The sequence below is a fragment of the Eumetopias jubatus genome, unplaced genomic scaffold (assembly GCF_037043125.1).
Source record: "Eumetopias jubatus isolate StellerSeaLion01/CBP00866 unplaced genomic scaffold, mEumJub1_p1.0 scaffold_6, whole genome shotgun sequence".
NCBI lineage: Eukaryota > Metazoa > Chordata > Mammalia > Carnivora > Otariidae > Eumetopias > Eumetopias jubatus.
The window spans coordinates 91,659,406-91,672,507 of NW_028274812.1; the positions used below are offsets into that span (position 1 = coordinate 91,659,406).

Genomic DNA, 13,102 nt, shown 5'->3' on the forward strand with positions numbered 1-13,102 from the left:
ATAGAGCAAGTTTTCCTTAAGACAGGAAAAATAAAGATGAACTTCATTTAACTCACATTTATGTAAGGCTAGTTATAGGTGAGACTTAGACTGAGAATGGCTTTAGATGTACTTCTCACTGAAAACTTTTCTTTCTCCCTTTCCTCACAAGTTAAAATCTCAGTCATTATGCCTATACTTCTCCCACTCTCCACAATACTTCAATCAACGAGGGGTCAACAGAGTTGGTTGTAACACTTAACCCTGTAATCCCAGGAGATGGCCACTGCTACTAACAGGGGCCTCTACAGGAATGTATCATGTTCCAATGAGATAGGAAGAAAGAACTTTCAAGCAAGCATCGCAACAACATATACAAGAAGCTACTAAGAAGTAATCAAAAACTAACTTAAAGGCTTTCTTCCATTCTCACTCTTCTTCACTTGTACCTTGTTAAAAAAAAAAAAAAAATCCAGTGTCTGCTCAACCCCACAACCAGATAAATCAGAGAAAGCAGACTTACTAAAACATACATACTTGAAATAAAAAAGCTAACTTTTTGGTTTGAGGTGGTTTTTTGTTTATACTAAAACCCTGAAAACAATTTCTTCATAATTGTGCAAAAGATGACTTTAGGTTTTGTTTGCAAACTGACTAGTTTTCTAACAAGTTAATTTCCAAAAGAAAAGTAGACCAAAATTAAACAAACTTTATTTAAATACAAGTCCTGTTTCAGAACTTTTATGATGATTAATTTCGGAGGATAAGGATGACAAAAAAAGGGCTGCAAATTAGACAAAATATTTGGTTTTGAATTTACACCCCTTTTCTCTCCAGTAAGAATAGCAAAGCTGATTCAATTTCAAAAGCTTTAACTGTAATCTTTAGACTTTTTAAGAAAGCAAGCTTTATCTTTTTAATTTTGTGAAGTCATTTATATTTTTCCTCATTAATATAGATGAGTAAAAATACTGGTCCCCCCCCTTTTTTGGTCTCAAGTGTTGGTATCTTTTGGTAGCTACTGCTTTAAATTATAGCAATCAATACGGTAGGTAACTTAGGGTGTAAATAAATTTAAATTTGGATTAACAATAACCTCCATGTGCTATTTCAAGCAGAACTAGCATAGAGAACTGGAGAGTTATCCCCCCATCTCCACCAACAAATTAAGAGTTAATTATACATTTTACAAAGAGATTCACACCACGTTTCTCTTAAATAAGAGTTCTGTAATTAGTCAGTGTATCAAATTTTGATGGTATACAAGTTTTCAGAAACATACCTATATAATGGGTTATAGCTACACACTTTTTCATTGGTAGTTCTCAATTCTAACCTCTTTAGAACTACATGATTTATCTCAATAGCCTGTAATCCATGACATAGAAATTGTTTTTCCCCCCATCTATTGCCTGACCTAGAGAGCTATTACCTGTATGTTCTTGGTGGAGAAAGAGTTTAGTATCTGATAATTAAAGCTTTAAAGAAGAAATGCTTTTACTACTGAATTTCAAACCACACACACAAAATAGGTGAGAAATTCTTTTATCATATTTAGAATCAAAATATCCCTTAAAATATTTACATTTTACAGTAAAAAGGATAGCAAAACACAAGATCATGTACAAGCTTAAGTATTCAAGTTTCCAAAGAGCCAAAAATGAAAAGGAAAAAAATGGCCTACCACAAAGTTGTAGTATATGGTAATAAATGCCTTCAATGAGTGCAGATTAAAGCAATAAAAGTACTCCCTTGGGCGTCTGATTCTTAGTCAAAAACTGCTCAACTAAATGATTAATATAATCTGATTATGAAGTTGCTTGGCTTTCTGTTGCTCCTCTACAGTTTAAAAACAGTGCAATTTAAAACAAACTTACAGAGCACACATTACTCTCAAATTAGTCATTATATAAAGGACATTCACTAGAGGCAGTAAATATATTCCATAGTTAACCATATTTACCAAGTAAGGAATAAAACTAAAATTTCTAAGCCTTTATTGCATATTAATAAAACAAATCTTTGAATATACAGCAATGTAAAACTTTTAAAAATATTAAATTCCTATAACTAGGGACAGTTGGTATGAAGAAGGGGTGATGGGCACTGATACAGAGAGCACTCTGCACCAACACACAGATTTTATTGTTCTGCAAACCACCAATATTAAAAATTTAAAAGATGGCACAATCCTAGCAGGCAATCATAAAGTTTTTAAGAGACAACATTTCAGTTATTTAAATGTAATCTTGAAGCAGCCTGCAAATTTTACCTTTTGCTTTTAGCTCTGTCAGTGTGGTCCCTATCTTTGTGGTATCTATCTCTGTCCTTTTCTCCTTCTCTATGTTTACTTTTCTCTCGTTCTTTGTCCTTTTCATGGTCTTCACTTTTAGGTTTGTCTGGTTTCTTGTCTACATTCCTACTATCCCGGCTTGCTTTTCCATCTGCTCCTCGATCACCATGTGATAACCGTGCCCTCTCTTTATCTTTGTGCCCTTCCTCCCTGCTTTTCCTGTCTCTGTCCTTGTCTTGGGTTCTGTCTCTGCGTCTATGCCTTTCAGATTCTTGCTCCCATTCCTTTTCATGTCGCTCTCTTTTCAAATGGTGTGAATCACTATAAAATCTCTGTCGATCTCCTTTACCCCTATTAAATGGCCTATCCAGTTGCTGTTGATCTGGCCTACCCCAAGGGTCACTATGGCGCCTTTCTGGTCTTCGAATGTCTTTAACCTGGTAAAAATTTTGTGGGCCTATATACCTTGATGTTTGTGAAAGGGGACCCATCATACGTTGTGGCTGGCCTGTCAGATGAACAACAGGTGGCCAGGGAACCATGGGATTCTGAGCAAAGCCAAAGCCTGGAGGGGGAAGTAAAGGGGGTGGTAAATGTGGTGGAAATCCAAACATGCTTTGTGGGGGAAAATTAGGAGGCCCTGGAAATGGAAATCCAGGGGGGCTAGACTTGAGATGCTGAAGGTTGGGCTGCTGTGGCCTCATGGGTGAAAAGTTTGCACTTGTTCTGGGGCTGGTGCTTCTGGAAGTAAAGTTGATGCTTTTAGAAGGAAATTCTGATTGACATGTGTTTCCAACTTCAAAATGAGATGATGCTGCTGTCGATCCTCTTCGAAACGGGTGCACAGTTTCGATATTTTGCATTAAAATATCCTCCTGTAAGGGTTTTGCTTGTTCTGTTTGAGAAGTGTGTATGTTTTCTACCAACGGTGAGTTTTGTGCAACCCCTGAATTTTCACCCTGCTGAACACATGAGTTTTTCTCTACAGAAGACAACTTTTCCTCTACATTGATTTGTTCTGTTAAGTGCTCCTTGTGTGACAGACCAGGCAGGATGTGTTTCTCTCCATTCCGGCAATTATCTCCATCCTTGCTTTCTGAAGCAGTTATCTGCTGACTTCGTCCTGCTGCTTGTCTAGGATCCCGTTTCAGGTTGATAAACTGTGGGGACCTTGTTGTATTAGCAACAAGGTTTTCACTGCAACTGACATTACTGTCTATGTTTCCTTTTCCTACATTAGACCTGCATGGAGAACTAGTATTTGAAGTCCGATTATCTTGCACATTATTCTCTTGATCTTGCAGCAGCTGTCTTTTTAATGTTCTCTCTTTATTCTCCACAGTTTCCTCCTGTTTTGACTGAATTGATAAATTTGCTAAGAATGCTTCTGTAGAAACATCTGGTGGCTTACCTCTGAGGCTAAGACTTGCCAAAGGTCCAGGAGAAATGGAAGAAGACCCCATTACTGATGTTTCTTCTCCTACTACTACTGAATTAACTGTAGATTCTGAAAGATCATCTACTTTAACCTTTACCTCCTTGGCTTCACCATCAGTTGCTTCCACTTTATCTATTTTCTCTGCTTTGGGGTCAGCTTGCTCATTTATAAATGGAATTTCTTTGAGAGTGTTTTGTTCTATCACTGATTGAGCCTGTTCATATACCTGACCAGTAGTGCCCAAAAGGCTCTGAAGTATATCGTCCACAGGAAGAGGTTTATTTGCTAATTCCAGAGTAGAAGGTTGATTTTCCCAGCCAATCAATACCCCAGGAAGGAATCTTAAAGGTTTTGGTGGCTCTTGTTTGGTGACTTCCACTAAAGGTTCAATTACTGTTGGAAGGTCTTCCTGAAGAGTTTGCTGAGGCTTATTTCTCTGCTTATGTAATACAGTTGTAAAAGAATTAAAAAAGTCATTTTCTTCCTCTGGTGTTTCTTCTGTGGAAACGTCTATTTTACTTTTTTTATCAGGTGGCAAAGCCATTGGTACACTTTCAGAAGTCTCAGCTGTGTGACTAGTACTAGCACTAGCACTATGTTGCCGTTTCAGTTTTTGACGGATAATTAAGCCCAACAACAGATTAGGTCTATGCAGTTCAAGCCCTGTATGAAATAAAAAACATCAATTAACAGTCATTTTCGGGACACCTGGGTGGTTCAGTCGGTTAAGCTTCAGCTCATGTCATGACCCCAGGGTCCTGGGATCGAGCCCCATGTTGGGCTCCATGCTCAGCTGGGAGCCTGCTTCTCCCTGTTCCTCTGCCTGCCACACCCCACCCCACTTGTGTGCACGCACAGCTCTGTTAAACTTTTTTTTTAAATCTTTAAAAAAAAATAAAATAAAATAAAAATAGTCATTTTCAACCATTACAATAAAGGGTACATTTTTGCATCCAGCTTATTACAGTCTATTAAATGGGTGCCTGCCCCTGTCAAGTCAGCTCTAGAGGGCTGGATCCTGAGAAAGCAAGCAGAGTCCATTTTGTCACTCTGGTCTCACCTCCCACTTTATTTTATTCATACTCTATTATTAAAATGTATACCTACCAGGTCCATCAAAAGGCACAAGAGGGTGTGGAATTTTATCTGCAGCACCCAAAGGAATAAGGTACATATCTTTAACCTGCTTCATGTTGTTAGCAGCTACTCCATAGCGCTTTCTGCTACTAAAGTATGCAAACAGCAAAGTATAAGAAATTTGATCTTCTTCAGTTACGGGTGTGAAGCGAACCACACAAATTTCCTATTCAAGAAAATAATAAATGATTGTTTAAAATAATAACCTAAAGAACAGCTTGGTTTTAAATATCATTTCTCAATTATAGTAATAATCTAGTAAATTTTATAATGATGATTACCAAATAACATGATTTACCAACTTAAATGCAGATAAAAAGAGTAAAGGGAAGCAACTCTTAGGGAAAGATCTTCGCTGATCCACTGATAGATTTGTTTTACCTGAAGGTGTCCCATAAGACACTGAGTCCCGAGGCAATTAATTTGCTCAAGGTGACACAACTTTCAGTGACAGAGAACATATTTAAACCCAAGTCTTTTGGTGTCTATATTATCTCATTTATATGTTTATATGTTTTTATATTTATATGTTACAACCTTCACAAAGGGCTGCCTGTGTTTTCAGCATACTGAAAATTAATATCACCTACCACCACCACCCTGCCATGTACACATACACAAAAACACTCAAATCCACTGAAAATCCCATTTACAGGGACTGGATTTAGAAATAAAAGAAGCTGTGTGAAAGACCTCAAATACACAAAGGCCATAAATTTTGTAGAATCCTTTCTTTGGCTTACTTATTTGGCACACAAATAAGTGTGCCTCTGGGTACTAGGTTTTGTTTCCAATAGAAAAGAGAGTTCCAAGGTAGTATTAATTTGGTAATGTAAAAAAAATGGATGCCTTTTCATGAAGGTACATAGTCAAAATGGAGAGAGCCAGAACTGCTACAAACCTAAATTAATGCAAGTTCTAAAGAAAACGTACAGATGAGCTAAACTATGGCTCTCCCTCTTACAAAAGGTCATCTAAACTGTCCTCTTTTAGGAGTAACAACTATTATAGTGTTTCAGTCAGTTCAGAAAGGAGGCATACTATAAAGTGTTAGGCAGAAATATATGGGGTAGATCAAGAGTGATTCCCAAAATGTCCAAGGGTAGTACCTTCCCAATGCTTTCCCATGACTTTTACTATCATGAGAAAGTGATAGCAAATAAATATTGTAATATTTTTTATAGTGCTTCAAAGTTTACTTGTATTCTAACACTGTATCAATTTAAATTCTAAAATCAATTATTGAAAAATATATATTCTTTTTAGCTTGAGATCATCCATTTTGGATTATTTCTAATCTTACTAGACGTGTCTAATCTTAAGATAAAAAATTAATGTTCTCTTATTTAAGTTTATTTTTTGAATGTATGTAATATGCTAGGTACTATCATCCTTGGAGGTAAAAACAATTTCTTCTAATGTAAATTTTCCTGTGTAGTACTGTTCTACACATTAAAGAAATTATAGAAAATATAGAGAGAGAAAAGAAAAAAATAATATTCTGATAGAGGCTACTAATTATCACCGACTATTCTCTTCCTTTCCTATTACAAAAAGAAGCCTTTTTAGCTGGGCACATCACCATCCAATAGAGATAACATTTCCAGAGATTACATTTCCCAGCCTTCTTAGCAGCTTACATAAGGCTACGTTACTAAAAAGTTCTTGCCAATGGAAGTTAGAGGAAGTGAAAGGATAACAGCAATTTCCAGGTCTTGCTTTTAAAACAACTAGACAGGCATTCTTCCACTTTTCCCACATGAGTTGGTAAGTCAGCTTTGACCACGTTTGACTGATAAGGGTAACACTCTTGGAAACAGCCAAATAAAGACAGAAGGAGACTGGTCCCTGAATGATCTTGTAGAATCAGAGCCCCAAAACTACTCTGAACCACTGACATATTAAAAAAAATAAACTTCTATATTCTTTGAGCCACTATACTTTTAGGGTCTCTCTGTTGCAGCAGCTTAGCCTATGCCCTAAGTAAACAAATGTCTATAATCAAAGCAAGGCAAAATTCCAGGAGGAATCTCAATACTTAATTCTAAAACATTTCTTCCAAAACAATGACACAGAAATCACTAAGAAAGCATACCAGCAGTCAAGAAAAACCCACAAAAGGAGTGCTGGGCTGTTTTAAACCTTAGCAAATGGCTTTAGTTCAGTTTTGTCAGGCATACTATATAGATTTAGAATTTGTCTTGGCTCCTTCCCCCAAGGTACCCTGCATATAGAACTCTCAGTGATTTACTTTTCAAATATTCTCTCATTTTGGTATAACTAAAGAAATTTCCCTTACCTTGGTTCCTGATGCTTTAATTTTTTCAACATAATCCCAGACTGTCTGAGGCGATATCCTGCCACCTACTTGAATACTATCTGGTAGATCCTACAGTTAGAAAGAAAGGTGAGCGTCATATACAAAATATAGTATAATAGTCATAATTCATTTAAATTTAGCTCTAAGACTAATTTGAAATGGTAATAAAAAAACAAGTAAAAAGATTTGCATCACAGAACATAAGAAAGTACAGGGGCAGCAATCAGGCTTGACCTCAAATGTCAACTCCAAATAACTAAGGTGGGTACCCAAGATACAACTGAGATCAAATCTGAGGTCATGTCAGTTCTCAGCAGGAATGACAGGCACAGTAAAGGGGTAGTGGCAAGCATACGACACATTAAAAATCCAGAAAGAATACAACAGATTTCAGAATATTAGAGATGGTTTTTCTTCTCTGACCTCCCCCTACCCCGCCCCCTCTTCTTGGTGGTAGTGGGCAAGGATATCATTTATTAACAGCTGCATCTCAAAAGTTATTAAGTTTAATTATAGTGCATATTTTTACACAGTAGAGAATAACACTGTAATAATGCAAATTCATTTTTTTAAATGGTAGAATCTTTCTGAAAATAGATGACTATACATAAAATCAGTTAAGTGTGTAACTGAAAATATTTAAAACTAATCAGTATGTTTCTATTTTTCTAAGAAGCTGAGAACTCATAAAAAGCACAATTAATTGATATTAAGTTTATTTAAATTATTAATTACTTTAAATATTTATTTGGGATTTTAGTCCTAAACTAAAAAAAAGCAGAAAGCAGAGGTAGAATTCGGGAAAGCAACCACATAGAAACTGGCTTAGAAAGGAGAGTAATTTGTTTAAAATCAAATTCCATTGTTTAGGACTTCTTTCCCATTTAAAAGAGTTCTCATCACCACAGACTGGTCAAAGACTACATCTCTAAACAGATTTGTTCAAAAAGAATATCCTGGGTCCATTTAATTTTCCTCTTATAAAATCAATGTTTCTAAAATATTACTTGCCAAGCAAACTATATGTAAAAGTAATAATTAGGTTGCTTATTAAAACATAATGCTAAACAAACTGATCAACATTAGTTAAGCCACATTACATGTAAACTAATTTCAGCTAGGGGCGCCTGGGTGGCTCAGCTGCTTATTCCACTCAGGCTTTGCACTCAGCAGGGAGCCTGCTTCTCCCTCTCCCTCTGCCTGCCACTCTCCCTGCTTGTGCTCTCTCTCTCTCTAATAAATAATTATTTATTTATTAAATAAATGTTAAAAAAAATAAAAAATTTTAAAATGTGCTCTAATAATTTAAATATTTTTTTAAAATAAAAATTAAAAAATAAATGGGGCGCCTGGGTGGCTTAGTCGTTAAGCGTCTGCCTTTGGCTCAGGTCATGATCCCAGGGTCCTGGGATCAAGCCCCACGTCAGGCTGTCTCCCTGCTCCGTGGGAGGCCTGCTTCTCCCTCTCCCACTTGCCCTGCTTGTGTTCCCTCTTTGGCTGTGTCTGTCAAATAAATAAATATTAAAAAAAAATTAAAAAATAAACTAATTTCAGCCGAATACAAAGAAAAGTAACATTAATAGAAAATATAATCTCAACAAAAATGCAGTACCCATGTACTGATTTATTTTCCTTCTGCATAAACACAGAAAAAGAGAACTTTCTTCAAAATAGTTCAAAAATGTCATATTTTCTCATTTATCATAATAGTATAGCTGCTTACTTTCCATAAATATTCTAAATTAATATTCCATAAATATTTCTTCCTATTCCTGCAGGTATAAAACCAAGGGTACCTGCAGCAACTACAGTCATTGGTCTCATGAGACTGTCAACTTCCTGTAATGTTTCAACTATAACCTGCATCTCATTCACAGAAAGAAGCAGGAAGAACTGTATTCATGCAGTTGGGAAACATAAGCAACAGGAGAATGAGAAGAACTGTTAACAAGGAAAAATCTTCCTGACAGGCTAATACGGAAGACCATACTAAGTAGGTCAATCTTTTATCAAGTCTATATTTAAAGAAAAACTTAAGCTATCCATGCAGACTCTCATTAATTTTTAATTCTCTGACACTGGAAAGCACATCTTAAAGTATAGGACATGTGGGTTTAAAACTTTCAGAACACAGTTATCTACAGTTCAAACACTCCATTTGTGAACTCATAGTTCCATTAATTGAATGGTTTAAGGATCACTGTCAATATTTTTCTTATGAATGAAAATAAATTTATCATTTAATATTTTTATTATTTATAATATTGTTTTCTCTCCTGCTGCTTTTATAAACACATATGTTAATCCGAGCAGAACAGAAAGGGGCAGAAAAGTTCACAGTACCTCTGTCAAATACTCGGGGGAACCAGACACTGGGTAGGCTTTGGTAACAAATTTTGCCACAGAAGGCATGTTGATAAAACCTTTCCAGATGAAGTTCAATCGAGCCAGGAAGGTAGACTCAACTTCAACAGTTCCAGGCATCTCTGGACTAAAATATAACATTAAAAATTGTCAGCCTTAAAGATCTGCTCATGAATAAATCCATTTTCTACTAGGTCATTAATTATTTCTATTTTAGCATGTCAATAAAGCCAAAATATGTAAAGACTATTGATTAAAGAGTTTAGATTTTCACTTTATAAAAAATTACATTCATATTTACATGGTCGTGTTTTCAAAATCGTCCTTCCAGGGTGGCTTAGATGAAGGTACAGAGAAGTACAAGCAATTTTTCTTAAATGACCTATCTCTTGCCTCTTGGGACCAACATAATTAAATGGAATTTTAAAGTCAAGTCCCCACATACAGACTCAAATCTCTAAATTAATCTTGAGTCTTATTCTTTTATCTCAATAAGTTTAATGTTTTAGAAGGTACAGTTACTTTCTCAAAAGAAAGGTTCCTAAGAAATATGTTACCTTTTTGTTTTTGAAGACCTCCAAATATAATCTGGCAAAGATCTATAATGATTATTATAGAAATTGTAGCTAAGAGAATTATTACCGTGGAGCAGGAGAGAATGTTGACTTCGGAGACTCTTGTTTCTCCTCTTCAAAGAATTCAGAAGCCAAAATATTTGAGGTTGAAGACAATGCATCTGCTATACTTTCTGCTTCATTATCTGAATGTTTACGAGATACTCCAACAACAACTTTAACTTTTTTTGGAGAAAGATCATCTACAGGTGGTGCCATTCGACCTAACATCAGACGACATGAAAATAAATCTTTTGTAAACTGAAATTTCTATAACCTCATCCATTTTGCTTCTAAAGTTACTGTTTTTCTGACTGCATTGTTGCATAACCTTAGATTTCCTGGGGTAATTTTTAACTATCATCTCATGATGCGTTGTATTACACCTCTCCAACTGATGGGGAATTAGGAAAAGAGGGTGCTGAGTAACCTCGGTAAGCTGACATGGAAACATGGTAACTAGAACCTGAAGTCAGTTTCTTGACTCCCTAGCAATTTTTTTTAACTAAACTATACCAAATTCTGTCTTGAGAAGAACTGAGTAAAACAACTCTGTATCCTACTTTGTGTTACATATATAGCAGCAGCTCGTGACATAAATGCATAGTGCAGGGCTTATTTACTAAACATGAAAAATATTAGTAAAGTTTAAAAAATGACATTGGTTTTAGGCTATAGCATCAAGAAGGGAAAAAAAATCTCTCAAACTTTCTGAAAATAGGTTAGGTCTAGTAGTGTTTAACAACTGTTTTTGTGTGATACCATTAAATTTACTGAAATATTACCACGGAAATGATTAAAATTAATAGAAATAACTAAGAGTATTTTTTATTAAGACAGAACTAAATGGGTGTATTTAAGAATACTATTACATCATGGATGGCTTTCTTTAAGAATAACAAAGTCTAAAAACATTCTGCCCTTTAAGTCTTTATCATTGTACAGATTGTAAAATATGTAAACAGAATTTTGAGTAAATAGGATTTTTATTATAGGAAAATTACTTAATTTGTAATACATTTCATCTAGCCTCTAATCCAATGAGGGACAGCAGCAAATAGATTAACCTAAGAATTTTTCATGTTACTGAACAAGGTACATATCATTTCTTAGAATACCACAGTAAAAAAATAAAATTGAGAGCCACATCTCCAGACTTTACAAAACTCCTGATCCTCTATTTTTAACAATAAACTGAATATAGTTTAAATTCTTCCTTAATACATCCCCATTTTTTATGCCCTAAATCTAGTCAACCTCCAACATCTATCAATATTACCTAATGTATTTCAAAGCCTCCACTTATTCCTATCTCCAATGACCACTCTAATCTCTCGAATCAAAACTATCTTCATCTCCTACTTGGACTAGTGCAAAGGCTTCCTGTGCAGTTTCCCTCCTTCCTCTTCTGGCTTCTCCCACTCTAATCTCTTCTCAAAGTCAGAGATAGATCTTGATAAAATTCCCATCTGATCATGTCATTCCCTTGCTAAGAAACCCTTTAGTCACTGTCCACCGCTCTTAGATAAAAGACCAAAATCTTCAATGCAGCTACAAAAGATTTTCAGCATTTCTGATCATGATCTATAAAGTAATATTTTATCTCATAATCCATTACTTACATACACACACTCACATCTCTGCGGGTGTCTGTGTGCATGCGTGTGTGTATATAGATGTATGTGTATGTGTGTATATGTATTTTTGTTATACAAGTAACTGAAACTAAAGTCTCACAAAATGGTACTCATCTTTATAAGTGCAGTTCCCTGTGGTACTTTCTATTTTGTTTTTCTTTGTTTTTGAAATGCTAATAACTGCTTACTAAATTGATTTCACTACTAAGAAGTCACAACCTGAAATTTGAAAGGCAAAAAGATATTACAAGACGTGATCTCTAAATATCTCTTCAAACTAATGATGTGCCTCTCTCCTCCTCTCGAATTCACTTCAAGCTCATGCCATTCCCAGTATTCAGAATGGTCTTCCCCTTTCTCTTTGCAGGCTTTCAACTTTCATGACTCAGCTTAAATGTCAATTCTTCAGCCAAGTCTCCCCAATGCCCCAGTCTAGTCTGGGTCTTCCTGCTAGCTAAATACATTTACAACTGTACTTCTGTAACCCAAATCATCACCTGCCTGTCTTTCCCACTAGGTTAGAGTTTCTCTTAAAGCCTGGATAAGATCTGACTTTTTCACCACTATATTCCCTGCACCAGAAAGTGTGCAGCAAGAACTCAATAAATATTTATTGAATGAATGACCAAATAGAAGAATGCTAGAGAAAAGGTATTTTGGGATTTGTTACATATGATAATAAAATATAAATGCTATTTTACTCCTTCACTTAATAAATGACAGTACCATCACAACTGCCCAACATTTCTGATGCCTACTCTAATGCTTAAATTCTAGTCTTTTGCCCCAGGGTTGTTAAGTTCAGATCTTAGATAGTATAATTAATTCTAGATCACAAACCATACCACAGTATAAAACTATAACTCAACTCTGAAGACTACCACTCAAAAAATGTGCTACTCCTCAAAGGGAGTGAGCAGGTACCTGACCCCCAATTCAGAGAAAACAAAAACCTATTTAAATTACAAATACAAGTATCTCTCAAAATGAAAGCAACATTTCAGAAAGAAAAATTTCCAATTACCTATGCAAATTTTACAGTTAAGATCAAAAAGATGTTGTCTGTGTTGACTAGTGGTATCTTTGGACATAGAATCAATCTCTTCTTTTTGTTTTTCAGTTCCTTCTGTCTTTTCCAATGACTTGTTAGCTGTAGGTTCCTTAAAAAAAAAAAAAGAGTAAAAAAGTTTTAGCAGACAAAATTTGGCCCTAATTATTAAAATCAACTTATATTTCATATTGATTTTTTTCTAAAATGAAAACTATTCCATTCATAGGTTTTCACTATTTTTTTTTAATTTTAAAGAATTTTATTTATTT

General features: G+C 35.2%; 1 protein-coding gene across 7 annotated transcripts in view; it reads right to left on the minus strand.

The window, feature by feature from the left end:
• Positions 1-429: 429 nt before the first annotated feature.
• PHF3 (PHD finger protein 3) overlaps positions 430-13,102 on the minus strand; it is an 87,035-nt gene continuing 74,362 nt past the window's right edge. For all 7 annotated transcript variants that reach the window (XM_028097526.2, XM_028097523.2, XM_028097522.2 and 4 more), the window contains 6 exons: positions 12,807-12,942; positions 10,174-10,369; positions 9,511-9,658; positions 7,147-7,236; positions 4,818-5,013; positions 430-4,373 (listed from right to left, as the gene is read on the minus strand). In XM_028097526.2, coding sequence (XP_027953327.1) covers positions 2,248-4,373; positions 4,818-5,013; positions 7,147-7,236; positions 9,511-9,658; positions 10,174-10,369; positions 12,807-12,942 — 2,892 coding nt within the window. In that variant the 3' untranslated portion in view covers positions 430-2,247. The remainder of the gene's footprint in view (positions 4,374-4,817; positions 5,014-7,146; positions 7,237-9,510; positions 9,659-10,173; positions 10,370-12,806; positions 12,943-13,102) is intronic.